Source organism: Corvus kubaryi, unplaced genomic scaffold, assembly GCF_017639235.1.
Source record: "Corvus kubaryi isolate FWS band 111438036 unplaced genomic scaffold, C.kubaryi_AGA036_p1.0 138, whole genome shotgun sequence".
NCBI lineage: Eukaryota > Metazoa > Chordata > Aves > Passeriformes > Corvidae > Corvus > Corvus kubaryi.
Genome location: NW_024580672.1, coordinates 21,117,568 through 21,133,732, shown reverse-complemented (window position 1 = coordinate 21,133,732; position 16,165 = coordinate 21,117,568). Strand labels below are relative to the sequence as shown.

Here is a 16,165-nt window from a genome sequence, read left to right as displayed (position 1 = left end):
CACACATTTGAGATTTGTCAGCATATGAACAGTAAGTGACTAAAATATGCAACTTTCCTGACAAAAACTGGGGATGGGGCCAGGGCCAGTGGTCTAAAGTCATTCCAGCTCTGCCTGGTGTCACTCTGGGTGTCAATCATGCAATGCTTGAAGTTGGAAAAGCTCTCTAAGATCATAGAGTCCACCCATTCCCCCTGCACTGCCAAGGTCACCACTAACCCACGTCCCCAAGTGCCACATCCAGAAGATTTCTGAACGCTTCCAGGCGTGGTGATACTGCTACTTCCCCAGGCAGCCTGTTCCCATTCTTGAAAACCCTGTTGATGGAGAAATTTGCCCCAATATCCAACCTGAACCTCCCCTGGCCCAGCCTGAGGCCGTTCCCTCTCCTCCTGTCCCTGTTCCCTGGGAGCAGAGCCCGACCCCCCCGGCTGCCCCCTCCTGTCAGGGACTTGTGCAGAGCCACAAGGTCCCCCCTGAGCCTCCTTTGCTCCAGGCTCAGCCCCTTTCCCAGCTCCCTCAGCTGCCCCTGGGGCTCCAGCTCCTTTCCCAGCTCCGTTCCCTGCCCTGGACACGCTCCAGCCCCTCCATGTCTTTCTCACAGCTGGTTCATCATCAAACAGTGTCCCCCAGCCTGGCATGTGTGTAGCAAAGACCTGAAACACTGGGAATCCAGCATTTTCCATGTCTTTTATGTGAGTCCCAAGTTTTGCACAAAACCTGAGCTGGCTCCGTGTGGGGCTGTTCTGGGGCTGCCAAACATTCCCGGGCCGCGATTCCTCAGCAGCACCCTCACCTTTGCCATCGATCTGGGCTTCAGCAGCTGATTTACGAGTCCATCTTTTCTGAATCATTATCTGAGGTGGCTGCCAGTTGGCCCAAGGCAGGATCCAAGCACTCGAGACTGGGGGAATCAGTTCCAGCTGCACTCCGTAATTAGGAAAACCCTGGGCTGTAGCCGGATGTCCAGATGCCTTGCCAAGGAGCGTAGCATTTGCTTCAACAAACAGGATTTGTGAGGGGAAAAATTAAAAAGAGTGAAGATGTCATAGGACAGAGGTCATGTGCCAGCAGTTGCTCCTCTGTTCCTCATGGCATCTCCCATTTTTTAGCTGGAGAGCTGGATGGTGGTGGGAAGGCCTGGGGAGGTTAAACCAATCCTCGGGATTTCAACTTGGAGAGAAGTAAGTTCCTCCTGCTCCCCACAGAGGTGGAAAGTACTTGAAATGCCATTTCTTTCATGCTTTTGCATGAGGGGAAAAGTGAACTTTGCATTCTGTTGTGTAACAAGGGTTCCAATGTGTTTTGTCAGCAATGAGAATTTGAACACTCGCTGTGTGACACAGCTGAAGCCTTATGCTCCCTGTAGTGCCTTCATTGCAAACACAGGTTCAAGCTCTTTTCAAAGGTCTGGGCTTTTTTTTTTCTTTTGCTTGTTCTCTCAACATGAATTAACAAACGTGAAGCTTCCAGCAATGGATTTAATAACACCATGATAAATGCCAGTGCTTTTGCCACCAATGCCATTTAATCTGTCTCAGCAAATACATTCAAGGACTGGCCAAAAGTTTGAGTGCTTTCCAGCTATAGGATTCCTATAGCAATATGAGAATGTCCTTGCACGGCATAGGGTACAAAAGACAATGCAAAACTCCACTGTGGAGAATTTAGCAAAGAAAATAAATATTTCCTTTTCTTCTTCTTCTCACCTCAATTATTGTCTCTCCTGCTCCAGAAACAGCTACTTTTTAAAGTTAGACTTTACCAATCTATTCCCAGGGGTCTGTGGAAAATTGGAGGGTTCTACCTACAGATTACTGCTAATCACAGGAGGTTCCCTGGATAAGAATAATTTGCCTGTTATGTGTAACCTGCAGTGTGGACTTTGACAACTTGTTCTTCTTTGGCCCTGTAGTCCTCAGTCTTTCTCTGGTGCTGGAAAGGCATCTGAATGAATTTCATGGAAGAAGAGGCCTGTTGGATCTGATTTATCCCTGGTCAGCCTCTGGATTCCCTTGTGCACTGGTTGACATTCACAAGTTGATGATCTCCCATTGTAGTTTCTTGCTTGATCTGAGACAACTGTGGGGTTCTTACTGCAAAGCATTTCAGGAAAGTATCGATAAATTAGTGGAAGCTGTTGCTTTAATTACATAGGGGTTTTTTATCAAATTTCTGTTAATGTCTCACTCAACCCAAGAATCCCTTCTTTACCCCCTCTGTAAATTATTCCCTATTTAGTTGTTTTAAGAAATAAATAATACAGCACACGTGGCTACTCTTAATCATGAAAGTGCCCACGTGTAACTCACCACGGCGCTGATACACTGAAAATAACCTTCCCATGAGGCTTCCCCAGCAGCAGAGAAGGATTTTGTCCTTTGGTTTTGTCCTCCTCACTGTGCTCCACGACAGGGTGAGGAGCTGGCTCTGAGGGCATCTCACCTGTGTTTGGTGCCAGTGGTTTCCAGCACTAGACCAGGTTCCCTGCCTTTGTACTGATTGCAACCCAGCATTATTCCTTTGCCAAAAACCATGGAGTGGGCCCTCTGCTCTGGCTATTTTCTGGATTCTCTGTTTTTCCCACAGTGTGGCTAATGTTTGCTCTGTGGCTCTGGACTCTCTGTTGCCCAATGACAAAAACAAATCTCTTCCTTTCATGCCAGCTAGGGATGTACACGGTGGCATTGGCATCTTGGAATTATGCTAAGGAAGTGTTAAAGTATATTTTAGTGTATTTTATTAAAACAAAAAGCTCTTCAAACATCCTCTAAATGTTGCAGTGGGACTAAAGATTTCTTGAGGGATAGAACTGATATCTTCCTCTTCTTCCCCTTCACCCAAAGAAATGAATTCTGTTGTGGTGGGCATGCTTTAATAAACACTTCCTAAAGGGGAGCTGATTTATATTCCTGTGTTGATATAATGCAACACACAAACTGAAATTCTGCTTAGCAAAAAATTTTCTCCTGTGGCAGCCTGCCTGGGTGGAAGAAAAATAATAGAAAAGGTCTTACCAGTGGTGTGACATGTTGCTGTAAAACAACAGCCAGGAACGTCAAGAGATTTCAGTCCAAATGGAGAATTTCTGAAAATTAATTTTGGATGCTTAATACAAACTAGAAAGTAACGTAATTTCTGGCAAAGCAGTTGACAGCAGACGTAATGCATCAGTGCTATAGCCCAGACTGTGTTAAATGGAAATTAGCTCCATGTAAAAACTGCAGAGAGAGAATAGTGCTCGCACAAAACAACCCCTGACAAAAGCAGAGGTTGAGGTGCTGGTGGAACAGTTATCACCGAACTAGGAATGTTGTGATGTAATAGAATTTGTGGACGTGGTTTGGATTCACTGCAGCTCTTTAAACGGGAAGGTGACTTAGTGCCAGTGAAATCCAGCTTGTTGCTGGGCTGTCTCTGCTCCCCATTCTGCACAGAGCACAAAAGGGGCATTTGTTGAAATCCACATTTCTTGGCTTCCCCGGTCCCTCCACAGTCGTGCCTGAAACCATGGAAATCAAAATCAGAGATAGTGAAACTTTGGATCAGCCCTGGACACAGTATGGGACTGTCCAAATCCTTGCAACAGGATCCTAGGGGGTTTCAAGTGCCTCTTCTGTGGAGGTGGAGAAACAGATCCCAGGGCAATCAGATCATTTCCAGGACTCTTTCCCTCCTGCTGCACTCCATTTAAAAGCACATTTTCTGACTCATCTCCTCCAGAACACTGAAAATAATGTTCCTTCCTCTGTGTTTTTCCCCAGGGGTGACACAAAAGCGCTGGGGCCCTGATGGTCAGAGGACATGCACAGGCCTTCGGCGGGAGAGTGGTGCGTGGGGAAGATTGAGCCCTACCAAGGTAAAGGAAATAAATTCTGTTCAGAGAGCACTCAGCAGAATGCAAGAGCGTTTAAAAAACAATCACTGATTGCTGAGCAGTATGTTTGGACTTGGTTTCGTTTAGCTAAGCTTAGCTTAGGCAGCAGAAAAGCCAAATAAAATGATGGCTAAGTGTCGTGATTCAGCGTGCTCTTGGTGAGGGGGAAAAGATTGCATGTTTTGTTGGGGAAAAGAAATTGTAAAAAGCCCCCCACGAGACTAAATCAAGCAGTATCCCAAGCATCAGTACACTCTGCCTGACATGTCCTCGAGATAAAGCCTGAGGTTTTCAGCTCACCACAATTACTTTGTGCGTGTGTTTTTTTCACAAGATGCAGTGAAGCTTGAAAGCTCCCAACGAGCACAGGATGAGCTGGGCAAACCTTAAAGATCCATTTCTTTGCTAAAGATTGAGAGGACGAAGTAATACATATATTCAAGCAGAAAAAGGAGAAGTAAATTATTTAAAATATTGGTGCACGAGTTTGTAGCTAATCAGGAGCATTTCTGACATGCCTTTGGACTCTTGCAGGATGTCTCCATCTGTGCAGCCCTCAACAAAAGAAATAAATGTCAAATTAACTACTGGAGCATGAGAGATGCATCCAAAATAAAGTCTCTCAAGGAACATTCTTCTTTGGTGCCTTGTGGAAATCTGGGGGAAGTTGAGAGTTTTGGAAGGCATGCAAAGGTCTTAAACCTGTAGGTAGAAGTAAATGGAGTGAAGAAAATATGAGGCAAATGTTGTTACAAAACATGAAAGAAACAGAGGAGGAAGAAAATGCTTTCCCTGGGGCTGTGAAATTATTGAATTGTCAAAACCACAGGCAGCTGGCTTAAAGAGTTGATAAAATTTATCTGGCATTTCACCTCGTTAATAAACTCTTGATCTGCCTCTGCCCATTTGGGTTCCCAGTAGGCTCTTTCCCAAGAGCTACAAAGGAGCTGTTGCTGGTGGTGTTTTCCTGCATGGAGGAGGAACACAAGGATGGTTTCATAGGAGCTCAGAATCATGGAATGATCTGAGTTGGAAGGGTCCTTAAAGATCATCTCCCCATGGGCTCTGGTGCAGTGTCACCCAAGCCCTGAGGAGGGTGACCATGGCACCAGGGAGGTCACAATGCTGTCACTCTCTTCCTGGGGGAAGAGCAATATTGGGTTTTGTGAAGCTCTTGTTGAATCCTGGCATTGATTATCGCTTCATAGACACCCAGGTGGGACTGGGGTCTCTCCTCCTCCCAATAAGCAGGAGCCAGTGGCACCTAGACATGGAATGAGCTTTCCCTAGGAAGCTCTAATCCTCAGATTCTGCATGCCAGTTCATTGTTGGGTTTGGGATTTTTTGTATTTCTATTAGGATCAAGAGATCTGGGAACACAGGGCAGGAGCAATCTAATCAGCCAATTTACAGCAGCAGTGAGATTAGGCCAGATGCTTTATTGCATGGGACTTATGTGCCCAGCCGGGTGGATAATAATAGCAGGAGGCTTTAAACTCAGGTTTACTCTTTGTCAGAGAGCTGGAACGTAAGAGCACCTCCTTTGTCACCTCGAGGGAAGTAAGGTGTGGTCTATCAAGATGGATGTTTCCTGTCATGGATGGAAAAATTAATCTGGCCCACTGTCAGGCTCTGGGCCGCTGTCAATCAATCTTGGACATATGTGTTTGTATATCATTGGCAGGTGTCACCAAGGAATCATAAGCAAGAGGGAACTAATTAATTAAAATAGTACCCAGAGCCCTTGTGGGTAACTGTATCACTTTTCTGGGAGAAGATTTTTCATGCCTATAACTGGTGAGGTTGTAGAGCTGTCATGCCCCTGGTGCCCCATGTCCTCTGCAGCATGTGATGTTACAGGCCAGCAATCCATAATAGACTTAAATGCATTTTAAATTCCAGCAGATTGTGGTGAAAGAGGAGTTTATAGTCTGAAACTGGCAACTATCTTTGCCATGTCCATTTTTAAACACCCACCAATCCCATCCGTGGGGATGGGTTAAATACTCACAGTAATACTATGGAATACAGGTTTTAAATTTTAATATTTTTTCCTTCACCAGAGTGATAAAGTTTTCATTCAGGCCTCCCAGACAATTCAGAGCTCATTTCAAGAGCGTGCATTTTTAAATGACAAAAAAGTTAGTATGAATGGAAAGTTTACAAGAGATCTTGAACAAAACTGTCTGCTGAGATAGATGGTGGCTGAGAAACAGTTGCACACAGGATAATGGACTATGGTGATAACTGGGAATCTTTTCATTTGCAGGAGTCTGTGCCTTCCCAAAATACAACATTGATTTCACCAGTAATCACTGCACAGATTGATGAGCATAAACCCAAAGGAAACCAGCCCTCTCTGCCTATGCAGGCCCTGATCCCCCAGCCCAGAGCTTGTCACACGAAGCCATCTTTGCCCAACCACGGCTCAGCCATTGTTAGCAGAACATTTTTGGTGCTTCCCAGCGGATTAGAGATCCAGGCATCCTTAGAAGACACCATGTCACCATCGGACTCTCCCAGTCCAAACCAGTGTCCAAGCCAGCAGAGAGGCTTCGCCTACATCACTGTCACAGCCAGGCGTGTTCCTGTGGGCTCTGGAGAAGACCAGGCACGTGGCCCTGGGGCTGGACAAGAGCCCAACACCGTGTCACCCACATCCAACAAAGTCCCTGCTGCCCTTGGGTGCTGGCCTCCCCCAGCCCACTCAAACCAACCTCCCTTAAAGGCTTCCAAGTCTTGCTCAAAATTAGGTGAAGAGCCCCAAAAGCAGCTTTTTGACCCTGGAATCAAGGAGGACGGCGTGGGTCTTCAAAGCAGCGATGGGAGGGAGAAAGTGCCACCTTCATTCATCTCCTGCGTCCAGCTCCAGGTGTCTCAGCCATGCCCAAACACCATCTATTACTTAGACAAGTCACTCACTGTGTGCATTGACCAACCTCGAGTGAAATGCCAAAAAACGTATAGATCCACGTTGTCCTTCAGCCTGAAGTGCAGTTTGTCCGGATTAACAGCAGATGGAGTAGATGGCATAGCTAATGGAGAGCCCATGGAGGAGAGAGCTCCAAGGAAACTCCCAGGAGCAAGCAGGGCTCCAGTCAGATCGCACCTGGGCGCAGACTTCACGGGAAATAAGGTAATTAAGAAGGAGAACACAAAGGAAGGACATTTGGGTAGTAAATACCCTTTGCAAAGTGTCTTTGCCTCGGGACTTGCAGCATTCGTGGATATTCCCAGAGGACCTCACAACACAGTAGCAACAAAGGAAGAGGATGAGCAGCCTGGCAGCCACCACACTGTGTTTTCTATCCAAATTCCTAATTCAAGTGCTGAGGCAGGTAAGTCATTTCTAGAAACCTCAGGCTGGTGAAGCAGAGGTCCAGGCTGGAGCAGCCCCACCACAGTGATTTTGTGAGAGCAGATAACAGCAATCCTTGCTTCTGCAGAGGCACAGGGAGTTAGAGCACAACCCAGAGGTTTCCAGCTCCACCACTGCCATGAATATTTGCCATGCTGCTGATGCGTGCTGCTCATCACCTGAGAGAGAAAAATCCCCTTGTGTTTTCTGAATTCAACCTCTTTTTTTAACCATTTATAACAGTATTTTTTTCTATTCTCCCAGCAACCTGCAAGTGCTTATCCCCTGAAAATAATTAGGTTTTTCTTTGAATAAGGGCTGAATTTCAAGGTGTGAAATTAAGAAGGAGATGACTGCACTGAGCTTGGTTTTGTGCTCCTTGCAATTAAAAATGATCTTCTTTTCAGCTTTTATTTAGAAGGCTACAGTAATAAGCCCAGGCTTTTATATCTAATGGAACCAGATAAAAGGTTTGCAAATCGTGAACACATTTGTTTCCAACCTTTCCAAGCATTTTACAAACATAAAATGCTCTTTGCGTTTTTGCTGCTGGGGAAGGGAGAGGGGCCGTGGGGATTGCTCCCTGCCCAGAGTGGTGCAGCTCCTGCTGCACTGGGATTTTCTAGCACACTTGGATAACCACAGCTGAGTTTATTGACTTTCCAAGAAGGGAAGGTGGATGGGAAGATTGTCAATGAGAGTCTGTAGTTTACCAAGAGCACAAAGATTAAAACTTGCCCCCTCTGTATCCTGTGACCTTGGGCTACATTTAATTGCAATTACCCTGTTCTTTTATGGCCTTTTTGATCTAAGGGTCAGTGTATGAACATGAGCGACTTCCTAAGGTTCCTTTGTACCTTCATCTTCCCACTGTGCAAGTGGAAGGAAACAGAAAGATGAGAATCCTCATGCTGCCTCGAGGGCTGGGCAAGGTGCAAACTCCTTGCAGCCACTGCTGCTGTCCCTTTTCCATGCCTGAAGTCAATGGGATTGTTCCTGCAGCTCCAGAGGGCAGGGGCAGAGCCTGAGAGAAAATATTCCTCTGTTTTCCTAAGCATAATCCAGCCTGTGTGGTGTTGGAGGGGAGAAGGCACAGTGGGGAGCAGGAGAAGGAAGACGCCAACCAGTGCTAAGGGCTTGGGGGGAGAAATATAAAGGGATGGCACCAGCAAATGAATCATTTCATTGCACACATCCTAATTTCAAATATCAGGGAGTATCACTCCATAGGGAGTGTTATGTATTCAAGGCTTTGTTCAACACCATGTAAGGTTTCTCTGTGATAAACCAGGTTTAAAACTGAGCCTTCCCTGGGCTTAGTGATGCCATGGTGGGTGGCATGGAAGAACCACTTTTACTAGAAATAATTAGAAAGTGAATTGGGAGGCTGCTCATGGTTCCATAGTTTTACTGAAAGGAGGAAACTGGTGAGGTAAGGAGCTGAGAAATACTGGTTTGTGATAAAGGACTTCCAGCATTTGTGTACACTAGACTATAGGTGTAAATAAACATGGGAAGTGTTATCTTTTTAACTGCTTCCGCCTTTTGTGTGGGCGATAATGTAGAATGTAAAGATATACATTTCTCTTGCTCAGCCCCTTTGTAATGTATAAGGAGGTGTTTATCAGCTTACTACAACTTTCCTGAGTGAAATTTGTATAAACAACCAGAATAATGCCCCAAAACAACGGCCCTTCCCAGCAGGATCACCCAAGTAATGATCTCGTGCACAGCCATCAACCATTTAATGGGACAAATCATGAGAAACCTGGTAAAAGCATGGGATGTCCATATTGTCCCCTAAAATGAGAGGAAATTGGGGTGATTTTAACCTGGGAGAAATGAAAAAGTGAGTCGTTTTTAGTTCTGGAATGGGTGAAGTGAGGAGAAGTTATTGGTATGAGATTATTAGTCACAGAATTATTTAGGGTGGAAAAGACTTTTAAGATCATCCAGTCCAACCATTCCCCCAGCACTGCCAAGGCCACCACTGACCCATGTCCCCAAGTGCCACATCCAAAGGGCTTTTAAATCCCTCTAGGACTGGACAACCTTTTTGGAGAAGAATTTTTATGCCATTCTAGATTCCCAGTTATTTTGGATATTTTTTCCTCTGCCATTCACTAATTCAAATCTGTTCCCATTAAGCTTTGCTCTGCTCCATGTTTGTGCAATGAAATGTTTGTGAAATGAAATGTTTAAAAAGAAGGGAGAGCCAGCAAAGAAGGGACAGTGAGCAAGTTTTGACACGGTGCTCGTGCTTTAACACAGTTATCTTACAGATGAGGGAACTGTGGAGAGCTCTTTGTTCGTTACATTTCTGATGACCCAGAAAGCTGGAGCTTATATTGGTTTGCAGCTGTAGGCAAGAGCTTCCTGCCAGCAGAAATACAAGTGGTAATAACATCACTATGCTAAAAAAAAAAAAAAGAGAAAAATTACTTTCAAGGCTACACTTCTCTGTATGAAATCTGTAAATGAAGTTTCCAGGATGTATAGGTTGCTTTATTAGGATCTGAGTTGGAATGAGCACCCAAATATTTCTCTGCTTTACAGGTGCTGGGGCTGGGTTTGCTGTTTCCTATAGGCCCAGTTGAGTCATGGCCTCTTTGGAGTGTCTTTTTCCTAATCTTTTGTGTGACTTCACTGAAGTAATGATGATTCTACTTACTGTATTACTCATATTATTTCATGTCCAAATTCAACTAGTCGAGACTTGGCTTTACATGGACCTGGATAACTTAATCTAAGGCCCTTCTTTCAGCAGGAGGCTGGGCCAGGTAATCTCCAGAGTTATATATTTCCACCATGTGCCACATATGAAAAGGATACTTTAGGATTATTAATGAAATGTAAATCTTGGGCTCTGCTCATGGATGGGAATTACACTTGGAAATACAAATCTGTGGGATTCAGAGTTCAAAGCCATGGTTCATGCTAGAGCATCCCAAGGATGGAATATGATATTTCCCCACTGTGGACTGTATCTTCTACTTGCTCCACTGCTTTGGGCCTTTACTTCCATTACCTGGCAAGAAATTGGATTGTAAATGCTGGAAAATCCATGTTAAACATGAAGTCAGACTTGAACCGTGGGAGGACAGAGTCGCAGGACAGAACTGTATTTATTTTTAGTGAGTGGCCAACATTTCCATCCCTTGGGCAGCTGAAGGAACGTCTGAAGGGTCCGACTGGGGGCCACATGACCCACCCACCTCAGAGACACGGCCAAGGGCCAGCCCAGGCCAAGCTCCACAAGGTCCCTGTCGTGGGTGATGGATGTGCATCACCCTGCCTTTGGTCACGGCTTTTAACAAGCTGTCAGAACCTGCTAACGCTGCTCTTCAGGCAATACTGCAATTTCCTTTCCTGTCTGCAGCTGATGTCTCATAAATACAAGGTAAGTTGGAAATGAAAAGATTAGTCTTGTTTCTGCTGAAGACAGGAACATTTTTAATCTTAATTTCTCACCTACCTTTCATGAAGAATATATTCCCCACGAATATCTAGTTCTCCATCCATCTTTCACTATCTATTACCTACTGGGCTCTAGGCTGAATCATTAAAAAGAAGCAAAGAGAAGAAAATGGGACAATTTTAAATTCTTTTTGACGTCTTGATTAAACAATATAATCACTTTTCTGGGGGAGATTATAAATGCCAACATCTAAATTTATCCGTTTAAGCTTAGATAACCGTAAACTTCTTGATGCCTGAGTGCCTTCACACATCTCAGCTATTTTTTAAAGTAAAATATTTCCTGCTCACCTCTACGCTTTTGTTCTTCTTTTGTTGTCATACCCAAAGCTGCTGTGCAGAGATTTTAAGCAAGAACAACTGAGGTGGAGAGTGAATCCAGTTTGGATGGCAGGAGCTGTGCTGGATCCCACTGCCCTGAGCTGAGATGCAGATGTGTAAGGAGGGTGTGGGAGATGACACAAGGGCATCTCATGAGCATGTAAACCATGCAGAATTGGGGACATCAGGGTTATGAGATAATCATCAGCCACAGTGTGGCCACACAACCAGGGCAGTGACCATCCCTGTGCTGGCACTGCTGAGGGACCTCAGATCCTGGGGTCAGTCTTGGACAAGACAGACACTGGGGGGCTGGAGCATGTCCAGGGAAGGGAACGGAGCTGGGAAGGGTCTGGAGCCCCACGAGCGACTGAGGGAGCTGGGAAAGGGGCTGAGCCTGGAGCAAAGGAGGCTCAGGGGGGACCTTGTGGCTCTGCACAAGTCCCTGACAGGAGGGGGCAGCTGGGAGGGTCAGGCTCTGCTCCCAGGGAACAGGGACAAGATGAGAGAAAACAGCCTCAGATTGCACCAGGGGAGGTTTAGGTTGGGTATTGGGGCAAATTTCTTCACCAAAAGAGTTCTCCAGCCCTGGCACAGCTGCCCAGGGCAGGAGTGGAGTCCCCATCCCTGGAGGGATTTAAAAGCCGTGTGGATGTGGGACAGGGGGCAGTGGTGGCCTTGGTAGTGCCAGGGGAAGAGTTGGACTCAGCTTCAAAGGTCTTTTTCAGCCCTGATGATTCCGTGGTTCCGTGCTGGAGTCAGCAGTGGAAGGTGGATGAGCCACAATGGGGTGGCTGTGATGAACGTGCTCAGCAGTGCCTGAGCCCCTGTCCCGGCTCAGGGGGTGTCCAGGGGGGCACTCCCAGAGTTCCTTTTTCAGAATTCAGGGATGAAATGCTCAGGAGGGGAAGGAAACATTCACAGCAGTGAACAAGACACATCAGAGGCTTGGTAATGTAGCTGCTTATACCTTTTCCCAAAGAGCATGGCAGGTGACTTGAAAGCGTAATTTGCTTAATTAAAACAACCTAAGGCAGTGAGTGGGGAAAACTGAGACGGGATCTGGGCTTTGGGAGTGTTGAATGGCCCCAGATGATTACAGACTTCTGTTTCCTTCTTCAACTTATTTATTAACAAGTGCTGAAGTCAGCAGCACGTTTTTAAGGGGTAAATAACTAGACTTTAATTTGTTTCAAGATCTATTTTAATTTTTTGATGCATGTATGTATATTCCTACTCATACTGGAGTAAAATCAGAACAGCTGGTGCTGTGGGACTTTGATAAGCTGCTAGCTGCAATGCAAAAATATATTTTTATTTTAAAAGAAGAGTTCCAGGTATTTGAGATGTTTGTGTATCAAGAAAGTATTGTGGGTCACCTTTAATGTATGAGCCTGGTTATCAAAATGGGTTAATTAGGAAACCTGAAGGCTATAAGTAATGTTTACTTTCATTAACTAAATTGTATTTGAAATGTTATGATGAAGGAATGTGGCCTATGTGGTGCTCTCACCTCATCTTCTGTTTACAGGAAAGTCATCATGCAATAAGCCAAAGTACAATATCTGTGTGTAAATGTAAATACATATATAAAAATATATCTATATCTACATGAACAAGATATAATTAGAGGGAAGCAGTTCCTTACAATATGGAATTTATTGTATAGGAACTTGAGCAGCTCCAGCTGATGCTAATTAACTCTCCACCCTGCAAATGTGTGCAGCAGAACTGGTGGTGAAGACAGGAGAAATATGAAATATGGCACAGGAGATTTTACTTTAGCTTGCACCTGCTAAGCGCAAGGAGCCAAATCTTCAGCTGATGTCAACCAATCAAAATCTCTGCCTGCAGAGGAGTGACACTGATTTACACCAGCCAAGAATCTGGCCAGGGACGTTACTGGCTTGGCGTTATGGATGCAGCAGCTGGTGCTGACTTGTTAAGAACAAAGGACCACATGCCAAAAAGCCCATTAAAAGGAGCTCCTTTGATGTTTCACTTCATCTGGGATAAATTTAAAATGGAGGAGGCTGTCAATTTTCCTTAGTCTAGACATTCTGTGTCATTGGGTCCGTGTCACGCTGCAGTGTGACCTTCATGTGCTGCATCGCCAGAAACTGAGGATTCGATGCTTTCAGATGTTGAAAACTCAGTGAGGAATTGGCAATCCTGTTATGGGTGACTCTGGAAGATGCTGCCAGCCTTTGAGACAGACCCCAGCCTGTGGGGGGAAATAGCAGTTGTCTCTCTTTATCTTGAAGTTTTAAATTCACTTTTAGAAGGAAGGAGATGCCTCTTTTTTTCTGGAGGGCCCCTTTTGCATTTTTTGGAGTACCAGCTCTTCAGCTTTGCTCTTTGTCTCAAAGGCCTGCTGCCAGTTTCCCCGTCATCTGGTGGGACAAAGGGTGTAGGAGAAGTAAGGTATCAGCATGGAGGGGTATTCCTTGATATTCTATTCCTTTAACCTATTTATTTATTAAATCAGAAGACAGGTGTGGTGACCTCCTGCCCTGTCATACGGAGGCAAGGCCATCCCTACAGATCGTAGGCAGTGATGTCAGCAAGAGGGGAGGGTGATGCTCAGGGCTGTGTGAGCCAAAGCTGGTTTTCACTGACAATGCTCTGATGTCACAGTGACCCTGGCTGAGATCATTTTCCAGTGGAACCAATTGTTCTTTATCAATTCCTCTGTGGCTTAAGGCAATGAGCAGCCAGAGATGGATGAGTTTTCTTGGGCTTTGTTTCTTTGGGGTTTTCTTGTGGGTGTTTTTGTTTGGTTTTGTGTGTTTAAGGGCATGATCATAAAATAATTTGACTGGAGTTGAAGTTTCCTTCAGGAAGTGCCATTTGAGGATTAAAGGCTCAATTTTCTGTTATGGGACGTAGCAGTGAAGCTGTTGGGCAGAAAGGCCCTTGTTTCTCTAGAAGACAGAAGGATGTCTGCCCTGTTAATGATGTTACAGAACACATTTTTATGAGTGGAACCTATAAATTCCATTTTCCCAAAGATGTTCCTGTTGTGTGAAAATCCAAGTTAAAGTTCAGCATGTGAAAACCGAGACACTGATTCTTCCACTGTTTTCCATCTTGGTTAGTTTGGACTCAATGATGTTAAAAGTCTTTTCCAACCTACACTGTTCTATGATCCTGTGATTCTGTGACATTTCTGTCTTGAGCTGTCAGAGCTGGTAAGAATGTGAGACAATTTGAAGTGAAAGACTGGAGGGTGCAAGTCACTCGTTAGCACTCTGGGCAAGCAGCAGGCTGGAATACCAGAATCATTAAAATAATGATTAAAAGAGATGGGCTCTGTGGATTCAGTGACTGCATTATGCCACTGGAGTAAAGGGCCTCATTTTCCCCTAATTCACACTTGGTTTAAACTATGAACGACTCTTGTGCAGTCTGTGAAATGAATACTTGGCTCAGCCTGGCTGTGGTAAATTATCAGAAAGAGCTGAACTAGGTGCCTCGGACATGATGAGAATTCCAAGTGGTCCATGCCTTTCTTACCCTGCAAATCACCATTTAAATGTTCTGAATCATCCTGAACATTTTTTTTTTAAGTCACACTGCATCAGATTACTCCTTGAGTCACTACAATAGTGTCTGATAGCTTCTAGCACGACATCCTGGAAATGCAAACATGGGTTTCTAACTCCGTGGTTTTGGGTTTGTGGCTGTTACAGGGAATGTCTCAAAAGTACAGCAGTAAATTTCAAAGTATTTTTCAATAACTGTTTCCATGGCTCTTAACAATATGAACAGACATCCTCTCACTCTGAGGACCAGTTGCCTGGGAGTGTTGGGTTTGTTAAAGATATGGCTCTGGCACAGCACGGCCAAAAAGGCACAACGAGAAAAACTGAAGATTCGAGGCATGAGCCTAAAACCCAAGACTGATTATCTCAAATGAGAAAATAATTACCAGGTACTTGACCAGCCTCCAAATTATGAAAGGTTTAATGAAAAGGAAATATTCTTTCCTTTCATCCTCTCCCAGCTCATAGGAAGGAAAAGGGAAAAATGTTAGTAAAATATACAAACATTGTAGTCGAGCAGCTGGATACTGGGAGCTCACTGGTGCCAGCAGTCACCTCAAATCGTGTGGGTGGGTTATTAGCTGCCCACTAAAATATTCTGCTGCAGTAATACCTTCTCATGATTCTGAGTCTAAGGTGATGTCCTGCAGGTGCCAGGCAGGAACATTTCCTTTTTGCAGAATCACAGGACCATTAAGGTTGGAAAAAGCCCTCCAAGATCACCAAGTCCAACACCACCATGTCAACTGAACCACATCACCAAGTGCCACATTTACTACTCTTTGGAGCACTTCCAGGGATGGTGAGTCCACCTGCAAACCTGTTTCTGGGATTAACCACTCTGTCAGTGACGAAATTTTTCCTGCTGCCCAACCTGAACCTGCCCTGGCACAACTGGAGGCTGTTAAATACAGGGTTTTGCTGGTGCAGCCACGGCAAACACTTCTTCCACCAAAACTCTCCACGGCAGCTGGAGTAGTGGCACATCCTGTGCTGAGCAGCACATGGGTACCCATTCTCTCCCTGGAATAAGTGGTGTTCCCTTGTTTGGCACACCGAGGGAGAAGGTCAATTAACTATTTGCAAAGTGCTTCGAGAAAATAAATTGCCCTTCAGCACCGAGAGGCTGATTGTTAGGGGCTGGTGATTAGCTGGGTTTGGGATTGTTTGCTCTGAAGTCACTGCACTAATTTTGCCCAAAGCCTTCTGTAAACAAGCTGTTTCTTGACATTAAGAAGCTTTTCCTTCTTTGGACTGATTATAGGTTTGAAGCCTAGCAGCTCTTAGGTACACTTTCTGTTTTAAATGATTACAACTTTCTACAGTCAAATATTAGCTTTTGACAAAAGAAAGCCTCTTCCTTCTAAGAAATGTGGCCACAGCTGTCAACATGGTTTAAAAAAAACCCCAAAAGAGGTAGCTAGGAAAAAGAGAAGCTTTTTTATTAGAGATTTTTTTTTTAATTTAGACTTTTAGTTTGAGGTGTTATTGTTATAGCTGAGATAATTAAGCTTTATCCCCACCAGGCAGGATCATTTGAAGAAGCATTAATACAGGTGCATTGACACATTCATTGGGAGGAAGGGG

The 16,165-nt window shown here is 44.8% G+C and overlaps 1 protein-coding gene across 1 annotated transcript in view; it reads left to right on the top strand.

Moving 5' to 3' along the window:
* CUNH10orf90 (chromosome unknown C10orf90 homolog) overlaps positions 1 to 16,165 on the top strand; it is a 58,003-nt gene that overhangs the window by 23,423 nt on the left and 18,415 nt on the right. The window contains exons 2-3 of the mRNA XM_042019567.1: positions 3,765 to 3,859; positions 6,147 to 7,215. Of these exons, the coding sequence (XP_041875501.1) occupies positions 3,765 to 3,859; positions 6,147 to 7,215 (1,164 nt within the window). The remainder of the gene's footprint in view (positions 1 to 3,764; positions 3,860 to 6,146; positions 7,216 to 16,165) is intronic.